The sequence below is a fragment of the Aristolochia californica genome, unplaced genomic scaffold (assembly GCF_029961685.1).
Source record: "Aristolochia californica isolate CCGP_79_NKW_82.1479 unplaced genomic scaffold, dmAriCali1.0.hap1 SCAF_5, whole genome shotgun sequence".
NCBI lineage: Eukaryota > Viridiplantae > Streptophyta > Magnoliopsida > Piperales > Aristolochiaceae > Aristolochia > Aristolochia californica.
The window spans coordinates 4,991,131-5,012,998 of record NW_027182214.1 but is presented as its reverse complement, the minus strand read 5'-3'; the positions used below and the strand labels follow the sequence as shown (position 1 = coordinate 5,012,998).

General features: G+C 35.6%; 2 protein-coding genes and 1 pseudogene across 2 annotated transcripts; 1 reads left to right on the top strand and 2 right to left on the bottom strand.

The window, feature by feature from the left end:
- Positions 1 to 1,116: 1,116 nt before the first annotated feature.
- Positions 1,117 to 5,889, bottom strand: LOC137965671 (UDP-xylose transporter 3). Its single transcript, XM_068811980.1, has 8 exons — positions 5,573 to 5,889; positions 5,294 to 5,462; positions 3,683 to 3,867; positions 3,085 to 3,152; positions 2,823 to 2,955; positions 2,463 to 2,624; positions 2,114 to 2,386; positions 1,117 to 1,623 (listed from the first exon to the last, which is right to left on the bottom strand). Exons 2-8 carry the CDS (start codon positions 5,412 to 5,414, stop codon positions 1,513 to 1,515), a joined length of 1,053 nt encoding a protein of 350 aa, XP_068668081.1. The 5' UTR covers positions 5,415 to 5,462; positions 5,573 to 5,889; the 3' UTR covers positions 1,117 to 1,512.
- Positions 5,890 to 9,793: 3,904 nt separating this feature from the next.
- LOC137965130 (ribosome biogenesis protein NOP53-like) lies at positions 9,794 to 14,458 on the bottom strand (annotated as a pseudogene).
- On the top strand, positions 14,388 to 18,005 carry LOC137965830 (ADP,ATP carrier protein ER-ANT1). Its single transcript, XM_068812192.1, has 3 exons — positions 14,388 to 14,754; positions 16,620 to 16,991; positions 17,524 to 18,005. Exons 1-3 carry the CDS (start codon positions 14,491 to 14,493, stop codon positions 17,833 to 17,835), a joined length of 948 nt encoding a protein of 315 aa, XP_068668293.1. The 5' UTR covers positions 14,388 to 14,490; the 3' UTR covers positions 17,836 to 18,005.
- The last annotated feature ends 3,863 nt before the right edge of the window (positions 18,006 to 21,868 follow it).

Sequence of the window (21,868 nt, the reverse complement as noted above, 5' to 3'; positions counted from 1 at the left end):
GCTACAAAATTTCAATAGGATCAGACAACAATTCGCATAGCTACAAACTCAGTATTTCATGAAATGACCAAGCATATCAAAACCGATTTCCACTTCATTAAGGAGAAGCTACAAGTTGGAGACATCACCATGCACTACATCCCATAAAAAAACCAACATGCATATATCTTCACCAAAGCAGTAACAACAACAACTCTTCATGATACATGTACAAAATTTTGGATTTATGATGTTTATGCACCATTTTGAGGGGGAACATTAAAAAGAGCCACCCATGAGTAGGAGTGGCATGGATGGTAAACAAGGCACAAGGTGGCATGGATAGTAAATAAGGGAAACTTCTATAAAGATAGCATAGAGTTGCAATAATTCAAGCTGGTGTATGTCCTCTTTTGTCTTTTTTATTTTGAAGGATGTAACCCTAAGAGTATTGTAGTCTTTGTAAACACCCTCTCAAAACTATAAATAAAATCTCAAGGCATGGGGAAGAGCATTAAGTTCAATTCTCTTAAGCACAAATTCAAGCTCCCTCTTGTCTCCTCCTTTTCTCTCTTCTTTCTCTCCCTTGGTTTCTCTTCCTAACCTCTCCACGAGCTAGAACTCTTCCCCTCTCCTCCTCTCTTATTTCTCTTCTGTATTCCCTTAATCCCTTATTATTATTATGTGAAGAAAGCCCTAGAAATCAACAACTTCAGGCACTATGATTTGTGAGCCCACATATCTAACATTGGACACTTGCTTGAATGTCAATTTGACTTCCTTGTCGACCACCATAGTTATTTGCATGACTTCCTCTTCTTATTGATTTGTAAACATAATCTAAGAATTCATAGAAGAGCCATTTTGATGAAAATTTGTTGCTCTACATAGAGTGATAGACGTAAAAGAGAATCATCTAATGATAACACTAGTTGGATGATAGTATTAAGCACAAACACTAAGATTTCATAAAACAAATATGGGGGCAAAAGTTTTCTCCCACATCCTCTAGTAAAGTTTCCTTATATACTATACTAAACATGTAGAGCTTACTATATGGAAAATATATTAGTAAAGATCAGTTAGTAACCAATTACTTTTAACTCCTTAGGAAACTATAGGTAAAATAAACCAAAGTGAAATTATAGGAAACTAATAGAAGTGCATGCATTCATTTTTTTATTACATTTTCGAAGTACATGTCAATATGGAGATGTTCATGTTTCAAACTTTCCATAACTTTTGCCTCTTTGACCGTTACAAACAGCAGCAAAGCAAGGAAACAAAGCCTAAACGAATTGTTATTGTCATTGTGACAAATATAAAAAAAAAAAAACTGTGAGGGAACCAAAAATACATTTTGTTTGGGTTTTTCTATGACAATTATAACGATATTTGCTCCTAGAGATGCATTGCAATCTGTTACTGAACTAAATAGAGATCTTCCTTCGAAAATGCCATCTGGGTTTTGCTGAGCTTCCTTGGCCTGTTTCCTCCCACCTTCTATAATGTAATAAGAGTGTCCAATTATTTTTATGCATGTAGATCTTTGTTAGAGCTCCATACAGAGGGGACAACAGTATCAGTAACAACAGCAGCTCCTTTTTCAACATTAATTAGAGGATCTGATTCAGTTTCCTTGGCCTGAGAAAAATCAAATGATATTAACATGGATCTGCACTAGAAGATTAGCTTTGACACTACTTATCCAGTTAACTTGGATATATTAAACTCCAAGTAAAGAAGAAAAATCACTTAGATCACATTCCCATTGCACATCAGAGATGACAATTTTTTTAATGCCAATGTCTGCAATGGGACTACAGAGATAGATCCTCCCAAAACCGTGTTTCTCCACAATGAACACGCAGACTATAATGCTATTTATTTTTATTTTTTTAAAGCATATGATACTGCGGTTTAGTGAAGTGATAAACAGATCTGTTAAAAGAAAACTTATTTCCAATGTGTTGTTTATCAATGTTTTTAGTTCATCCCAAAACAATGTGACTACTAACACCATTTTCATATTTCACTCTACATAAACACCTCATTTGACAAAAACCTCCTTCATTGGGGAGCTTTTTGGCCTATATGATTTCAGAACCTTAGCAGTATTTAAACAAAAGAGTACCTGAGACAATTGTGCTGCTGCCTCGCTTGCCTTTTGCTGATTCTCACAGGTGCAGTAATAAGAGTAAAGAATCATCCCAACTAAAGCAACCAGAATCCCAAAAATGTTGCGCCAGCTAAATGGATCACGAAGAAGCACATATCCAAAGGCCAAAACTAAGCATGTCTTAAGATGCCCAAGGACCTGATACGTAACAGGTGACGTCTTTCCAATTACAAGAAAAGTACTAAAGTTGACTGAGACAGAGATGAGGCAAGACAACACAATGAAAACCTGCATTTTAGTAGTAAAGCTTCAATTATTGACGAGAGGAGTATCATAGAAGAAAATGGAAAATAGGCATGCTTACCAGCACTTGAGGTGTATACTTGAAAGCAAAAACATTTTGGTTTGTCAAAAGCCCATCCAGAAATGGACCAGAAATGAACAATGTCAGTGCCTGGTAGGGGCAAGACTGATACAGGAGTTGAGTCGAGGACACCTTGAACCTTTTCTGGATAGTGTTTGTCATCTAAGAACAGATTAAGGTCTTAACCAACAAATACTCACATGCCTGAAGCAAATATATATCTATTTAAATATGGAAGTTTCAGGAAAACGTTAGCTCAAACCTAGAGAGAACTACAATAGAAGTTAATTCTTTTCACCTCACAGGTTGTCCAAAAAGTACTAGAGAACAAGCTTTAGTTAGACCACATAAAGAGGATACAATTTGAGCAATGCATGTTGTCATGACTGCAAGAAGAGACAGGACAGAACCCAGCACATTCAATTGAAGATCTGTCACAGTCGCAATTCCAACACCCAAAAGAAGGATGGAAAGGGAGAACTGGATGCTCTTACTGTGAAAAGGAGAAACAATAGTTATGAACTTAAATCACAACAAGAGTGAATAAGCATGTGATTTCCTGTATTTCATAAAATGAAGAAACTTTGCAAGGCATCTTGAGTAGCAGATCCATGTTAAGAACCTGAATATTTTCCTGAAGAAAAGGGTCTCAAGAAGTACAGTACAAGGAATAATCGCAAGTTTTGTCATCTGCATGCAAAAGAAGCAGGATATTAGCAGTAATACATTTTTTTCCTACAACAAAGACAACTCCAACATACAAGAAATCAAGATTCCACGAGTATCCAGAATAGTAACCATGCCAATCAGATTCATCAATATTAACATGCAATCTGATACAGCCCACAGAGAAAAGATAAAAGTCCTACATCGTAAGATGAAAAAAAGGACCCCATACCGAGAAAGTGCATAAACCATACAGGGCTACGTTGACTTTGCACATCGTAATGTAGTTGTTGAGTTCGGTACTGGAAACCAAGAACTATATATCAACTAATCTAATTTAACTCCGAGAGGCATAATGCATCATATGCATTAGAAAACAAGAGATTGCAAATTATGAACTATTTTCAGATTTTCTATCTTTTTACTTCTATGGTGAAAAGTCAGAGGTTTAGAATAGTAGAAACTTCTGAAAAAGAATCTCTGCCACAAAATTATATACAAAAAATGGCATTAAAATTTAATAACCATCAGATCAGAAAATATTCAACACATACCTGATAAAAACCTACAGAGTTGAAACCTAGACTCAGATTTAGAAGTCCAATGGAGATCCCATTAAGTATTCCAAATCCCATTACAGCTCTTGCATCAAAAGGTTTGTGTTCGAACAATTTCATCCATAATGCCACATGAAGAGAACAAAATGTGACCAGAAGATGCCAGCTTGTGAGAGTCGTGGCTGAAATAAATGAAAAATCAGTGAGCAGACAACAAGTTTCACAAAAACAAAACCTAAACCATTGAGGACGTTGCAACAAAAATTGTGACTCTCTAAGGAACCTAACAGCATTTGTTTGCATAATTTCTTAGATATTGAAGAAAAATAAAAGTTTAATATCTCAATGCTTCTTGACATGGCATGAGACCCCACTAACCAAACTTGAAGAAGCTTTTGGCAAGCCACCTCAAGATGATTGACTTATAAACTTAGTTTTACTAGTGCTCCTTCCCAAGAAAAGTTAAAAATTACTGTTAGATAAAGAGAATGTTCCTTGTTCCTCTTTGGACTTGGGTAACTTTTCAAATCAAAATAGTCAACGAGCCATCTTGCTAATTATATGATCAGGATAACAAAAGTAATTAGGTCTAATTCCAATTCCCCGATTAGTGGAGAAAGTTCAGCACAAAGAAAATCACAAACAGAAAATAGCAATCTGTTTGAGCATAATAAACATGCAAGTTACCAATAAGTCTAGTGAGGCAAAAATTTACATAGAAATCACTTCAAAATAGGAAAAAATACAATTTATAATTGCCACAAAAAAAGAGAGAAACAGGGACAAAGACATGAAAAAAAAAGTATTCTTTTTATTTTCTAAAAGAAGGACTAATGAATCAAATGGCGAGAAATATAAATGAAGGGGTACAGAGTTCACCACAAAAATCATTTTTGGTTACTTATATAAGTTAATAAAACCGCTATTCAACAACATAAACAAATAAAGCAATGTATAGAAGACAAAGTGACATGATAGTTAAAGAAAAAAGCAATTCTAGAATCCCCTACACAACACATTGGGAAACTACTGCTTCATTAAGGAAGATAAATGAAAAGAAAACAATACGTCAATAATTTCCACACACATGATTATCAAACCACATGAGAATGTTGAAAAGATTTAGATATGATTAGTAAATAAAATGGCATCAGATAAAAGAAAATAATTAATAGCTCAAAATTTAAAAGAAAGAAAATAAGGAGTAAGTGACAAAAAGATCAGAAAAGGACACACGAAAGCGTGCCCACACATTAAATTATTTAAGGTCTTTAAAATTGAAAATTCAAAAGAAGATAGCAGATAAACCAATTGTACCAAAAATGCAACTAAAACTCAAAAGATTTCACCAATTTCCCTCCGAATTATTTCCATTAACTATCTCCCACGTATGGATATACATTCAAGATTTCATGACGTCCAGGAGTGGAGGAAGAGAGCACCAGTATAGCCAAGGAAAAATTCAAACCAAAAGCCTCTACTACCAACTTCAAAGATCAAAGTTAAAGCGTGGGTAAAGAGTCGAATAGATTTGGCAAAAATCAAACTTGGTTAACTAAAAATTGGCAGAATAATCCCATAAAGACCTTACAAAGAGAGATCGCGTACCGAAGGTAAAACCAAGCGTGCTAATAAGTGCCTTGTTACAAATGACGATGGAAACCGAAGAGACAACAGAAAGAGTCAATGCTCCAACAGTTCCTAGCTGAAATCGTTCGTTCTCGCTCATCTTGCCGACACTCTTCAGCACCTCTATCACACTCTTTGTGATCTAGATCTGGAATTTCCACTCTTATCAGAACACCAAAGACCGTCTCAAGTAAAAAAAAATGATAAACTAATAGGAAAATCCATTAGAAAGAATGAAATATGAAGCAAAGGCAGTACCTCATTCCGAGGTCCGGTCAACAGGAAATTAAGCTGGAGCTATACTAATTAAACAGAATTTCTCCCAAAAAGACGCATAGAAGCGAATCAGCACTCAGTCCTCACAGCCTAAAACTTGAGAGGAAAAGGAAATCCAGCGTGGGAGCCCTAGATCTGCTTCAGAGAAACTTCATCGTATATCTATCTGCAGAAATGCACTGTTTATGTAATTTTCAGAGAGAGAGAGAAAGAGAGAGAGTGAGAGGAGTGTGTGGAGAAAATGCCGAAAATCTTCAAAACGATTGTATTTATGTAATTAAAATGCGAAATGAGAAGGAGAGTTGAAGAAAAGGAGAAGGCGTTGGGATGTTAAACGTTTTACCCTCCCATCTTCACGCCGGCAAACGGGCGTTTCCGACGAGAAGAGCCCCCACACTCCCACTCTTTATGCCCTTGCATTATCTTATTATTACAAAAATAACCTCTACCACCGTGCTTATTTAATATTGTCGCACAATCAGATATTAATTTTAAACCGAGTGTTCAAAGGTCATAGATAATTAATTTAACCCTCTTCCCATGCCAAAAACACAATAATTTTCAAAAACAGGACTATGATGTAATAAATGACGTTTCTACGTTAAAACTAGCAATTATTGCCTTAAATTGCACCCTCATCATCCATGATTAGTCGTGATTAGTCGCTTCCCATTGCTCTTTGATCATGCATGATTAGTCATAATTAGTCGCTTCCTATTGCTCTTTGATAAGGTGTTAGTAAAGGAACTCAGTATCGTTGTCTTCGTGTGCTACCACTTAACCAGGATTTTGAAGAACTTGGGTTAACTCCTAAATTTGAGTTGGAAGACCCTGACAAAGTGTGGTGGTGAAGTTAGTGTTGATTTCCTCACCCAAACATGGGATGGGATAGGATGAGTTGAATTCTAAGAAAATCCCAAAGTTATTAAATGAAGAGATAGACTTTGAGGTGAGACATCTCTCTTGAAAACGTTCAGTTTTGGTAATGTTGAATCCAAGTATTGTAAGTATTCACACAAGCTCCTACCCATAGAAATACTTGTCTTGATATATCATTTTTTTTTCTTCCAAAATGAAGCAGATTTTGAATTTAATTAAGGTTTTGGCATGCTCTGACACCAATTATTGACCTAGGTGGTTTCTCAAAAGAGGGGTGAATTGAGATATTCAAATTAAAATTTACTTGTAGGTGTGATTAAAAAGTCATGCATAAAAACAATTCAAAGTATAGAACAATATGTACACACCACAAGGACAAAAGAATTTTTTGTTATCGATATTCCCCTAGTGGTAGTCAATACACAAGAAACCTTGCTTGGAAAATTTCCATTATTAAACTCTAATAGATGGAAAACTACAAAGAAATTTCAGCTCTCTTTAGCCACGTGTAGTTCAATACACGATTTTACACAATGTCAATCTCCCTAAGAGATTACTGGTAGATTCTAGCTCTAGCTAAGCCTTTCTACCTAGATTAACAGGTTCTAGATGAACTTTTCGCTATTACGTAAAAATAAAGGAAAAATTGCACCTATTAGAGTTTAATAGTGGAAAGATATTTCTCCTTGAGAGATTCAAGTTGTCTCTTCCTTTGTAGCAGGTTGCGAAATGATCAAAGAGCATGTACTATGATGAATGTAAGGATGATTGAAAGATAATTAAAGTTTTCAAAGTGCGTGACTCTCTCTCTTTCTCTTTAAAGTACTTCAGACAAAAATTTGCAAGATAATAGATTATGGCTCAAAAATATGCCAATAAATGTTCATTCACTCATTTACTTGTGATTTTGTGGGGTTTTTATAGTTTTCCTAACTCAAACTAGTCATTATTTACCCATTTTTTAAAATCAATACTTTGATTGATCGATCATTGTTAAGTGATTGATAGATCAATCAATTATAACATTTACTTTTCTCTCAGACAATGACTTATTGATCGATGGAATAATCGATCAATATGTTACCATTGGTATAGAAAAGTTAAATTGATCGATTATTGCCAGTGACAGATCGATCAATTGAGAATCCCTCTAGTTGTGCAATGCAAGTATGGTCGATCAGTGTATTTTCATTTGATCGATCATGCTTGAAGTCCTTTATTGCAAAGTTCCAATTTATTGATCAATCTAGAGGGATGATCAATCATTCCATGTAAATTCTACTTGTGTGGCAAGTTATCATTGGTCAATCTCTTAGGGATGATCGATCATGTATTATAGCATGAAATGATCATGTCTTGGATGATCAATCATACTTTATATTTTTTAACTGCACTATTCTGGATGATCGATCATTCCAATTCCAGAATAAAAGTGTACAAATTTTAAAGCATGGGTGCTTCTTCAAAAGGTGTTCTTCAATTGTGCTTAAAGGTCTTGATTTTAGCTTTAACACTTTAGACCTTGAAATGCTCTTGAAAGTGAAGTATTTGATATACTTAGATTAATAAGTTATTAGTTTAATTAAGTTTTGTTATCATAAAAAACAATGTGGGAATCAACCTACAACCAATAATTGCACGAGGTAATTTAGCTTAGGGTTTCCTCTCTATTGTTGGCTTACTTGTCTGCATAGATTGCGCTTTTTCAGCATTGTCAACTCTAAAAAAATTTGTTCACCCCTACAAAGTTTCCTTGGAGGTCACACTTGGTCAAACTCTGATCTAGTCTCCTTCTTATTACCATAGTGATTCTTTTAATTTCTATCCATCCCCCACATAAGCCATTTTACCGGTTAACTTTCTCCTACCATCCTTTTTTTACTCTGGTTTAGGATTTAAATTAGTAACCTTAAATGAGCCCTTTGTCATCGTCCTTTGAATGACAAGCATAATCCCTTTTTAGTTATTATTACTACTATTCTATTCAAAATCCTATGACGTTGGTTTTGACTATATATATATATATATATATATAAAAGCTATAATTTAAAACCATTTGTGTATCTTCTGTTCCCTAGAAGTACTGTCATTCTTACCTTTTCAAACCATATCACACACTAGCCAAGATATTTTTGTTGCTATTTCCATGTCTATTGGTTGGGCTGAATTTCAAAAAATCTTACACATCTAAACTTGTATTTTATAATTACCGACCGACTGTGTTATGAAACTCATAATTTGGCTAATTTCCAATCAACTATATGTGCACTTATATTTTCAAAATTGATTTATCTTGCTACTTTAAAAAGTCCCCATGATTACATAACCAATCCTGACTTTACAAATGAACTTCATATTTTTAAATAAAGTCATTAAGGACTGAATTGAACTACTCTTCACATCGATTATTAAATGTTATAGGCAACCAGTCAAAGTCTTGTGTATGCTAAAGCCAAATCTTCAACTCACATAAATTAGAAAGCCTTTGAAGTTGTGATTGTGTTGCTATAAGAACTGGTTTAAGAACTGCTCAAGCTTTGATAAATCTGGCACCAGTGGATGCATAATGTACATTTTAAGGAAAAAAGAAGTGGATAGAAAACTCAAAAAAATCCAACAATCCACGCACAACATGATTGGGTCCTTCAGGTTTCATCTTAAAAGTAATTTGGGCAATGGACTTCCTAAATGGAGGGAACATTAACTACAACAGTAGATGCATGTGGATGACTTAGAAGTGCGAACAGCGATATTTGATCAGCAAAAGAAAACAAAACTGCTGACATGAACCTGTTCAAGGAGCCTATTCAAACATCTCATTAGGTATGTTAAGAAACTACAGATAGAAAAAACATACATTACCCTCTGATCACCACTCCTCCATTGGCCCAAAGCACTGCCCCAGTGTTCTACAGCCTACACCATAAAACCAAAATCAGTCGAATGATTCTAGCACAAATGTAAGTAAATACATCTATCCTTGCACTATTTATGTCAACAGAGTAATTGAATAATGAGACTTGTTTGCTCATGGGAATTGGCTTGCACTGGAGTTCATAAATTATTCAAAATTTAGAAACATTTGTTAGTTTCCACACATTTGTGACATTTGAACCATTCTTGAGATTTTTTACTTCTTATTCGTATACATTTTTCACACTAGTTTTAAATCTGTTAATGAATTTTACTTTAACCAAGAAGCCACTAAGATTGTCTTATGAGATAAATAAGGTGTGTCAAGCCTCACACAGATCTTGCTGGCAGCTAGAACTTTGGAAATCTGAGAGAGTGAACTGGAAGGTCAAGCATATTCTTCCTGACGTCCTTTATTGTTTACTTAAAAAATAAAGAAATACACTGCTGTCCTGATCTGGATATAACTAAAAATATAACTTCTTAATTAACAAGAACTCTCCCTTTATCTTTTGCTAGAACAAACCTTTTACATAATGTACTCCAAACTCACACATCAAACTAGCGCATATAGATCATGGATGCTAGCATGCCATGATCAACTACCCTCCCCCGAATGAGAATTTCAAAAAATTGGTCACTGAGCTCCAATCTGAACGACACAAATATGATGAAGAAACCCAGAGAAAAAATGATGCGCTTGGCAGAGATTATGGGAACCATTCTATTGGATCCCCTACTAACCCCTTTCCAACTCAAGAGTACACAAGCTTTCCAACAAGAAATGATCATTATTTCTTGGAATATCCATGGAATTAATCATCCCCGAAAGCATTCTACTGTCAAGGACCTTCTCTCCACCACCAAGCCTGCTATCGTCTTTCTCCAAGAATCAAAAATTCAAAATGTTGATAATCGGCTCCCTCGTGAACTCTGGAATTGCCCCTCCCTTGCATGGGCTTCCCTCAACTCCATAGGTCACTCCGGAGGTATCTTTGCTATCTGGAATTCTGATTAATGGGAAGTTCTTGACAGCATTATTGAGACCTACTCTATTGCCCTTAAATCTGTAACAGCTCTGCTAACTGCACCTGGAGCATTGCGGGTGTCTACGGTCCTAATCATTATCAGGAGTGTCGATTCTTCTGGGAAGAACTTGCTGCCTTCACCCAACTTTGGCAGACTCCATGGCTTTTCACGAGGGACTTCAACACAATCCGTTTTTGCTACGAAAGATCTCCCCCTTGCTCTCGGATCACTTCATCCATGCGTCATTTCGCTGATCTAATTGATAGTGCAAGCTTGATGAAATCCCTCTTTCCGGCAAAAAATTCACTTAGTCCAATTGTCAGCAATCCCAACCCATTCTCTCCAAGTTGGATAGATTTTTAGCCAACAATGATTGGCTCAGACTCTATCACCAAGCTTCTCGGAAAGTGCTCAATTGTATATGTTCTGATCATTGGCCTATTTTACTCAACACCCTTAACTGGAATCTGCTCGACGACCTCCTTAATGGTGCTTCTGGATCATGAGTTGCATCTCCTCCATTTCATTTTCGCTCCTCAACTGCACAGCATGTGGTTACTTCAAGAGCTCCAGGGGTCCTCGCCAGGGAGACCCTCTCTCCCCTCTCCTTTTTGACATTATTGCTGAATATTTATCAATGTTGATATACACCGCCCACCATCTCCAATGGCTTTGAACCTGTTGCCTCCCAACCTGCCTTCAACATTCCCCTTCTGCAATTTTCCGACAACACTATGATTTTTTACATCGACTCAATGGATCAGATCAAACACCTCAAGGCGCTGTTGAATATCTTCGAAATTACTTCCGGGCAGAAGATAAATTGGGGAAAAAGCTCTCTCATTGGGTATCACATTGATCCCACTCTTCCCCAAGATATAGCCTCCTATCTCAATTGCAGTATCAGCTCCCTACCCACCTCTTACTTGGGCCTCCCTTTATTTGAAGGCAGACCTTGAAAACACCTTTGGGACCTAGTTCTGGAATGGTTTGGCCATCGTTTGGCTTCTTGGCATGGGCATTTATTATCTAAGGCTGGCAGAATTATCCTCATTATCTCTTGCCTCGCTGGCATACCCAACTATTTCTTGTCTTTCCTTCACTGCCCAATGGCAATCTTCCGGAAAATTGATGGGATTAAGAGAAATTTCCTCTGGAAAGGGGCTGGCGAGGGCTCCAAATACTACTTGGTTCGATGGAATGATATATGTTTACCCAAATCCAGAGGTGGCATTGGAATTCAATCACACTCACAGCATCAAAAGAGCGTTCATCTTGAAATGGCTATGGAAATTCAATACCAACCCCAACGCTATCTGGCACCCGATGATCATCTCCTGTCTTGGTTGGTCCTCGCCTTGGTAGACTGCTGGGGGAAGATGTAATAATTTGTCTCCCATTTTGGCGTACTTTTTTCCCCTTCTGGACTTCCTTGAGAAGGGTATTCATTTCTTCCTCAATAATGGGGTTAGTCTCAGCTTCTGGAATGATTGGTGGTGTGGTCCTGAACCTCTCAGTATCAACTATGCCCCCTTCGTCAAATCAGTCAGTGGCCCAATGCATTTGTTGCTTCTCGCTGGTTTCCTCCTGACGACTGGAATATCTTCCCTTGCCGTGCCCTCAATGATGAGGAAGCATCATTGGCCTCATCCCTCCTCAAGACACTTCAAGGCACTGTTGTTAGCCATCGTACATTTGCCATCTTGAATGCGACGGTATATTCTCGGTCTCCTCCGCCTACCACCTCATCAACAGTTGGCTCCCCTCTGAGCCTCCTAGCAACACCTTCATCATCTAGAAGCTGGCGGCCCCACTCAAAGCCAAATTCTTTCTCTGGTGTGGCATCAAAGACAGGATCCTTACTGCTGCAAATCTCCACAGACGGGAGAACACCTCCCCCCCTTCCATGCACCTTCGGCAATTCCGTGGATGAGACGACCAATCACCTCCTCCATTGTCACTTTCCTGATCTGGTCAGGCATCTTCAATCACCAGCGTCATCTTAGCAACCCGCTCATTATTGAGGGTGATTCACTCATCGTCATCAACTGGTGCTCAACTACATCTTTTCCTCCCTGGCATCATTGGATCGTCCTCCATAAGATTTTAGACCTCCCAAATTCAATGTTATTGGACCCGTACCCCGAGATCAGCAAACTCGTTTGCTGATTATCTTGCTATCTCTTAATTCTGTTTGTATCTTTTCTGTTTTCTGCTAATAAAACTACACTTTATTAAAAAATATATATATACTATAGATTTACTAGAAAGACTCATCAACTTGACATTTGTACTGTATAATTTCCCTCTCATTGTAGAGAAAGGTTAACCATGACTGCAATGCAATATTTATTTTTCTTCTATTACTATAATTACTTTTTGGAAAATGGTATTCTCAGGATTCCTTAAAACCACAACAGAATAGATGTAAAAGTGGAGGCAGACCTTCTGTGTTTAGCTTCAGGAACAAGTAACCCCCGCTTCTGCAAGCTTTTATATCGGTCTCGAGCAAGTGTACAGCAACCCTTTTGAGAGTCAAAGAAAAAAATCTGTCAACTAGCGAGATGCAAGTGTGGACATTTGCCAGAGAGAGAGAGAGAGAGAGAGAGAGAGAGAGGGGTACAAATACAGACAGAGAGAAGGAAAGGAGATTAGGGTAGCGCTGGCAGACCTTCAGCTTGCGAAGAGATCCAGATATTTCCTCAGACAGCAAAACTTGAACAGGTGCAGGCTCAAACCTGAAAGGGGAAACCAAAATCACTTACCTAGACCATGAACAAGAAGTTACTGTAGAAACATGTATACATCATTAATGAACAGCATGAATCTTTGTTTGCCAAATTGTCACATGTATATACAAAAAATAGTGGATAATAAGCTCTGGATGACTTTACTTGTGTTTCCCCAGACGAGGAGGAGCATTTTTCAGTCTCTCGTTTCTAGCTACAACACGCCTGAGATGCCTTTTTTGCTTTTCTTCATCCTCTTGAGCTATTTCATTGAGTATATCTGGTAAACTGATTATGGAACCAGGCAATTAGTTGGAGAAGAAGCCTTGAAGAAAGCAAATAACCCATGCAAACTACCTGTCAATATTTTGGGAGAGATTTTTTATCTTGTTCTCTTCTTCCTCCGCCTTCAGTTGCTCTTTGACTCTAGCTCTTCAATTTAACTCTACACGAGTAACTCTCTTTGGCTTTGATGGCCTGCACAAAACTCAGCAGACACCACAAAGTCATGAAATGAAAAAGGAGCGCCAAGAAACTAAACAATCTATCAACTATCCCAATATTTCATCCAAAACAAAGGTTTAGAAAAAAAAATAACTACTATGAGTGTTTGTGTGTAAAGTAAGATTTAGCATTACAAAAAAAAGGAACTGAAAATTACAAACAATGAAGAAGCCCTAAATGGATATAGATGTATAGATACACATACGACAAAGTGAGCGATGCGAGAGGAGAGAGCGACCGACCGGCGGCGAGAGGAAAGAGTAAATCGAGAGCAAAATCGTGAACTGTGACGCGACGCAAGAAGAGAAAGCTGAGATGCGGGAGCGAGTGGCGATCGAGAGAGACAAAGCAACCACGATATTATATTATATTAAATCAAATTAGAAATATATTATATTAATTTTTAATAACTTATTTTTTAACTTTATAATTTTCTTAATGAATTTAATTAATAATATTTCTCATGATTTAATTTTTATCTAGTTATTTAATTCACATTCATTGTTTATTTCCTTAAACTATACTCTATCCTCATTCCTGAATATTATGCTGGTCTTATTATCATGTAATATTTAATATTTAATATAATTATTTAACTAAAAGAAATATAATGTCAATAAATTATTTTCATTTTTAACATTAAAATATTTTAATTTTTCTCCTAGTGCATCCGTGCTCATCCTAATTAAAGAGTCACGACCACCCGTGAGAAGAATCTTCGCTGAGAAAATTTGAAATATTAATTTATTATTGAAGGTTACAAATTCCTCTCCAATTCTCTCCTCTCTTCCTCTTTTATATGTGTTGCATTCATCGTTCGCTTGAAAGCAAAGGTATAGCTAATCGATGGGAAGTTCGACGCAGTCAGAGAAATTGGCCGCAAATTTTGTTATGGGCGGCATGGCGGCTGTGATAGCCAAAAGCACCGCAGCGCCCATGGAGAGAGTGAAACTGCTCCTACAGAACCAGGGAGAGATGATGAAAAGGGGATTTTTAGTGAGCCCTTATACAGGGATTCGCAATTGCTTCACACGGGTATTGAGGGACGAAGGCCTTGTTGCTTTGTGGAGAGGAAACCAGGCGAATGTTATACGTTATTTTCCTACGCAGGTAGTGTTTAATTTTCGAAACTCTTGTTTGTATGCGTTTCCTTGTATGTCGTTCTGTTTACTTGTTCTCGAGCAATGGTTATTTTTACTAAGAAGGAATTGAGCGTCAAACATATAATTCTGATTGAGCGTCAATGGGAGTTAAAATTTCTTTCTCTTTCTTTCTTTCTGTAGGCGGAGTTAATTGTTTTTGAAGAGAGAAAGATGGGTTTATGTGATGATGGATATATAGCCTTATTTGATTCATCGACTTCCTGAACCTTTTGCAATCCTGTATTTCTCACATGAACGAGCCAACATTTGTGCAAGTCATTGGGCAATGTCTCTACCGTTTGCAAAGTTGCAAGTATCCTCTTAATTCCTCAATTCAAATCATCTTGCTGTATAGTATGAAGTTGCAATCCTTCCTGCTGTTGATGTTTTTACTAAGTTAAAGTAGCACAAAACTCAATGTCAACTTCAGTAAGTTGCCTTGCAAGTCAGGCTGGCCCCATTTTGAGAAATTTGCAACAGATATATAGCATAATGGAGTTCTGACTTTTATGTATGCTTCCATATTGAGGGACGTGTCTCAGCATAAAGAAAGAGAAAACTAGAATTGGATTCATTACAAAACAATCAGGAGTAGGAAATAAATGAGAAAACAATGAAGAGTAGGATAAAAATGAGAAAACAGGTGAGTCATTTAAGATGGTTTCTGAATGACCAAAAGAGGATTAATAGTTCTACAGTGAGGAGATTACTATCATTTTGCTTGAGAGCTAACAGGAATAGAGAAATGCTGGGAATGATTTGGGTGGAAGAGGTGAGGAAAGACTTGGAGAAGGGTAGCTTGATGATGTAGCAGAATGGAGAATGAGGTATTGTCTGGCTGGTTCTGACATACATGGTATATGATGATGATGGAAACATTGACGATCTGGCAACTTCTAACTAGATTCAAAATGGTAAAGTACCTATCTTTCACCTGTTAGACAAGAAAGGAGAAATGTCATTTGATAATGGGACTGTCAAAACTGGTATACTTGAGGAAACAATTATGATAGCAAATTCAGATTGGAATTTCTGACAAACTGTCAGTTCAAAGTCTGGACATAGGTGTATATATAATTTTGTCTCTTTTCTTCTATTCTTTGAATTGTATTAAAGTTGAGAGGGAATCAATCTTTCTCTGGCGGAGTACTTGTTAAATGTCAAATGGGAGTTAAGATTATTTTATCTATTAAGTCGATTCCTCCTTTGTGGTGTTTTCAAAGGTGTCAACATTTTTTTTCCTCACTTTTTTCTTACAATGGTCATGAATCTTTTAGAATATTCAACACTATAAAGAATGACATGCAAACACTGGTGTTGTGTTTCACTATTGGTACATGTTCCTCTCGGTTACACCTGAAAAAGTATGATATGTCAATAATGTCTAATATAAATAGACTAGTGAAAGAAATGAATTGTTTCAATTGTATGTCTCTGTAGAACCTCCGAAGCTAAAGATTGGACATCAAATGTATGAAGAGTGGTGAAGAGAAGAAATTTGCATTGGTTATCTCTATATTCTTTTGCTGCTTTATTTGCTTTTAAGACGAAGCCATATGGTATCTAAGGACATGAAGTAAATAAATCAGATATTGATATGCAGAAGCTGTTGAGAGGACACCCGAACTATATAGCAGAGAAAGGCCCCTCAAAATCTTCTTAGTCTGTAATAAAATAATTTTGCTATCCTTTCTTGCTGTTTTGTTCAGGCTGAATGGAGAAAATTATTTGACAGAGCACTTCGACTATTATAGTAAACTCTATCGTATTTTGGTTAAATCTAGAATAGATTTTCATCCTGATACAGTAAGCAAAATTGCTTCTTTGACGCAGGCCTTCAATTTTGCCTTTAAAGATTATTTCAGGAGCATCTTTGGCCAATCAAAGGAAAAAGATGGATACTTCAAGTGGTTAGTGGGAAATGTAGCTTCAGGCAGTGCTGCTGGGGCCACTACATCCTTAGCTTTGTACCATTTGGATTATGCACGAACACGTCTTGGCACAGATGCTGTAGAATCCTCTTCTAGTGGCCGTCGCCAATTCAAGGGGTTACTTGATGTTTACAGGAAAACACTATCAAGTGATGGAGTTAGAGGACTATATAGAGGATTTGGGGTTTCAATTACTGGAATCACCATTTACAGGGGACTTTATTTCGGAATATATGACACCATGAAGCCCATTGTTCTCGTGGGACCACTGCAGGTAAGAAAGTAGAACTTACCTTTGCTAAAGTCTTATCAATTTAGTATAGCTGCTTGAAGATATACCCTGATTAATATTTTCTTTAGGACATTTTGGTAAGACCACTTGAAAATAGCCTGATTGGCCATAGTATCCTTGCTGTAATTTTGATTATATTTTTCTCTTAATTTAACGCAACACAACTAGATATGCCAGCTAAACCTTCATACACTTCAATGTACTTGATAACTAATTTAAATTTCATTAGGCGTCATGAATGCCATTGTAATGCAAAATTGTGAACAAGTTTGTTCTGTTCTTTTGCAAATTGTTGTTGGTCCTGGGACTTGCCTTGAACTGATCTTATTAAAAGCTTGATTACGATAAATATGTATCTGAAAATTTCACCTTACTACTTGCCTGCATCACAATTAGACGGCTAAGGTTGTTTGTCCCCTCAAGCACCTCATTTGCTCTCATTGGCAGGCCTCATTAGCATTCATCGATTTTAAAGTAAAAAACATTTACAAGCAACTTGCTTTCGTTTTTGCAGGGAAATTTCTTTGCCAGTTTTGCATTAGGATGGAGCGTTACAACATTTTCTGGAATATGTGCATATCCATTCGATACCCTTCGGAGAAGAATGATGCTTACTTCTGGCCAGCCATGCAAATATCAGAACGCGTATCATGCTCTCCAGGAAATTGTTTCCCGTGAAGGTCCGACTGCATTGTTTAGAGGAATTACTGCAAACATACTATCAGGGATGGCTGGTGCTGGAGTCCTGGCAGGATATGATCAGTTGCATCGCATTGCTTCCGTATATGGCTATGGTTTTGATCAACCCCTCAGAGGTTTGAAATGACAAGAGTGAAGTTCCTTGTTTGCACATATGTTTCTAAATTGCTTCCTGCAAACTGAGGGTGGGCTATGAGGCATTGAGCCTCTGTATACATAAGCTTTCATTGGCTCTTGTCAAATGTAAATATGTCTTTGTACTTTAATGGTTACATTGAAGTAAAATTCGATGCATTTATTTAATGGTCACACTGGTCTGGAATTCGTCTTTTGTGTTATTTCCTTTTTGGGTGTTATGAGTTGACTATCAAAGGAAACTTTTAACTAATAGTTTGTCATTCCTATAATCATTCTCCAGCTCAGTTCTTCATTGGATCTCAACTGGTTTAAGAGGTGGACATTAATTCCCAAATTTCAACTTTTCTTATGCATTTGGTTCATGTTAGCCAAATTCTTCTATTCACTAACTATTTTTGGGAATAATAATGGTCAAATTCTTATTTTTTTTTCTTTTCTAGGGGTTCCAAACAGACACTTAATTCTCTACGCATTTCTGATGGGACCGGATGATATAATGAGTTCGTCATTATCGTGGCAAAAGCCCCTATTTTCACCACAGAGACCGAGTTGAGAATAGACTGCAGTGCTGCTATTTTATGCAGGATGAACTGATGAAGTGAAGCCCTGAAAATGCTAACTGGTCATTTCAATTTTACAACATAATAAGTGTAGTGTAAGACTATTTACAAGGATAATTAATTGGGTTAGAATTAGGAAACAAGAGGTGAAGAATTATGTGATTGGGTTATAAAGGATTAGGGACAAAAGCTGAAAAGTAGAGTTGGGCCAAGAAAGCTACCAAATAAGCATGGGTGGTGTCTCCTTTGGTTACCTAAGCTTTTCTAGTTGTTTTGAGTTACTTGCTTTAGATAAGAGTCTCCTAGCTACATACTTTACGATATTAAAATTATTGTTAGTTTAATTCAAACTCTATGAAGCCAAGGGCTCTAATGAGATTCATTTCGGTGGTATTTGAAACACAGAAAGTGGAGAGAAGAAAAAAAAAAAAAAAAAAAAAAGAATTTTTTTTCTTGTTTGGATGTCCATGGAAAATAAGAGATAACACAAAAGAGAGACATGGTTTTTCTTGTTTAGATGCATAAGAAAATGGAAAAGAAAATAAATTTTTTTATTTTTTATTTTTTAATAATTTAAATTATTTACAAGTCTAAGAACTAAAATATCTATAATTATTGAAATATTATTGATGAAAAATTATTTATCAATTAAAATAAATTATTATCTATAGAATTTAATTTATAAAATTATTATAATAGTAACAATAATTATTGTTTTAAAAATAATATTCCTAAGGTTGTGTTTGGAACATAGGAAGTGAAGAGAAAAGAAAAAAGGAAGAGAAGAGAAAGAGAAAAAGAAAAGAAAACAAAACAAAAGAGGTTTCTTTTATCTTGTTTGAATGTCAATGGAAAATGAGATAGAAAATGGAAGAGAAATATAGTTTCTTTTGTTTGGATACATGTGAAAAATGAAAGATAAAAGAAAATTAGTAATATTTAAAATTTTGATGATTAATATTTCCTCTCAAGTTTCTATTTCTTTTCTTTTCCCCCCAAATTCCATCATTTGTGAGAGAATTTATTAACTTGATTTTCTCTCAATGATTCTTGCTACCAAACAACAAAAAATAACTTTCTCTATCTGATGTCAAATATGGGTTTAAGTCCATGGTCATGTTGGTCAAGAATTCCTATTCTATGCTATTTTATGTAGGATGAAGTGAAGCCCAAAAAACGATAACCGGTCATTTCAGTTTTACAACCCAATAAGAGTTGTGTAAGCCTATTTACAAGGGTAATTAATTGGGTTAGGATTAGGAAACGAGAGGTGAAGTATTATATGATTGAGTTATAAAGGATTGGGGACAAAAGCAGAAAGTAGAGTTAGGCCATGAAAGCTCTCAAATAAGCATGGTTGGTGTCTGCTTTGGTTGCCTCAGTTTTCTAGTTCCTTTTAGTTACTTGCATAGGATAAAAGTCTCCAAGCTACATGCTTTGTGATATTGAATTATTATTAGTTTAATTCAAACTCTATGGAGCCAAGGGCTCTAATGAGATTCATTTAGGTGGTGTTTGGAACACAAAAAGTGGAGAGAAGAACAAAAGAGAAACAGAAGAGAGAACCAAGAAAAGAAATTTCTTTTTCGTTTGTTTGGATGTCCATGGAAAATGAGAGAGAAAACAAAAGAGAAACATGATATTTCTTGTTTGGATGCACAATAAAATGGAAAAGAAAAGAAAATTAATATATATTTTAAAATTATTAATTAAAATTATATACAAATCTAAGAACTAAAATATCTATAATTATTAAAAAAATTATAGATAAACTTTTATTTATCAATTAAAATCATATAATCTATAGACTTTTATTTATAAATTTATTATAATAGTAATAATAATAATTATTTTAAAAACAATATTCCTAAGGTTGTGTTTAGAACACATAAAGTGAAGATAAAAGAAAAGGAAGAGAAGAGGAAGAGGAGAAAATAAAAGAAAAGAAGTTTTTTTTTCTTGTTTGAATGCCAATGGAAAATGAGAGAGAAAATGGAAGAGAAATATAGTTTCTCTTGTTTGGATACTCATAGAAAATGAAAAGAGAAGAAAATTAATAATAATTTAAAATTTTGATGATTAAGATTTTCTCTCAAATTTCTATTTCTTTTATTTTCTCCCAAAATTTCATCATTTTGTGAGAAAAAATTTATTAACTTGATTTTCTCTCTTATTTTCTTTTCTCTCAATGATTCTCTACTCCCAAACAACAAAATTTTCTCTAATTTTCTTTTCTTTTATTTTCTTTTATGTGGGTTCCAAACAAGCCTTAAATAATTTTAGAGGCTCTAATTATAACATACTTCAATCTAAACTAAAAACAGTAAATAGCGAACATAAAAAAAGTTGCAACATGAAAGCTCGAGCGTACTTGGCATGAATTTGGTTTCTCAAAACCAGAACATGACCTTGATCCTTGACCTCAAAAACCCTAAATGTCAAACCTGGCCTTGACCCATTCACCGTCCTTGTAACCCCGTCATCCACGTTCTCAAGGGATCATGTTTGCTAAAACCAACATAACTCGAAGAAGATAATGAATTACTTGAAATTTCAGCTATTAAAAACAAAACTACAAGGATTTCCCTTATAGAAAATACACAAACACACTTTGGACTGACCCTAACGGTAAATGATCAATCTTTCTCCATTAACTAAGCAAGTACTAAATTTTTAGATTGAATTCATGAACTAACACAAAAACGTACGTGTGCAAGACTTATTAATCTAAGGGCATAAGTATGGCTTGACTTTAAAAAAAAAATTATACTATTAAACCAACACTCTTAATTGCCTTAGAACATTGATAATTAGGCTGAATATTTCAGAAAAAAAAATTGGTGATTTTGAAGGCGATTCCAAACATATCATGAATAAGGAAAATTTCTAAAAAACTTCAAACCATAACTTAGGGTTTTTGGAAACTAGAGAGCAAATAACTTGAGCAACAAGTAGAGATTTAGTCCAAAATTTTAGAAGAACTTTCGAATTTAGCAAAGTAAATTTATGGCATGATAAACCAATCAAAACAAGGCAAGAATAAGGACTTTCAAAAAAATTAGAATTCGGCAATGATTTTGGCCAAGTTGCACTAAAATTTGTATAGATTGAAGAATTGATTCTAAAAACGAATTGAGATTGATTCTAACATGACAATGAATGAGTTTAGGTAATAAGGGATTTAACACATATTTAATGTAGGGCCTTGCTAAAACTTAAAAAAAAAAATACACCTTTACCTCCTCTAATGACTACAATTTGATCTCCTTTCCATGATTCAACAACACCTTAGAGAAACTTTGCTTTAATAACCCTAAAATTTATACACTAATATCAGGTTAAATTTTAGTGTTCCATCACTAGAAGGTCTAGGTTTAAAGAGGAGAAGAGAGAGGACGAGTGTGAGAGGAATACTGAGAGCACAAATTTGAGCTCTTAGTTATAGTTTGTAAGGGTAAAAAC

What these genes read in the sequence shown, in the direction of transcription:
- LOC137965671 (XM_068811980.1), bottom strand. Translation starts at nt 5,414, where the DNA reads ATGAGCGAGAACGAACGATTTCAGCTAGGAACTGTTGGAGCATTGACT. An exon ending in TTCTTCAGGAAAATATTCAG is followed by an intron (nt 2,956 to 3,084) that starts GTTCTTAACATG and finishes TCCTTTTCACAG; the next exon opens with TAAGAGCATCCAGTTCTCCC. An exon ending in CAACATGCATTGCTCAAATT is followed by an intron (nt 2,625 to 2,822) that starts GTATCCTCTTTA and finishes ATCTGTTCTTAG; the next exon opens with ATGACAAACACTATCCAGAA.
- LOC137965830 (XM_068812192.1), top strand. Translation starts at nt 14,491, where the DNA reads ATGGGAAGTTCGACGCAGTCAGAGAAATTGGCCGCAAATTTTGTTATG. An exon ending in TACGTTATTTTCCTACGCAG is followed by an intron (nt 14,755 to 16,619) that starts GTAGTGTTTAAT and finishes TCTTTGACGCAG; the next exon opens with GCCTTCAATTTTGCCTTTAA. An exon ending in TTCTCGTGGGACCACTGCAG is followed by an intron (nt 16,992 to 17,523) that starts GTAAGAAAGTAG and finishes TCGTTTTTGCAG; the next exon opens with GGAAATTTCTTTGCCAGTTT.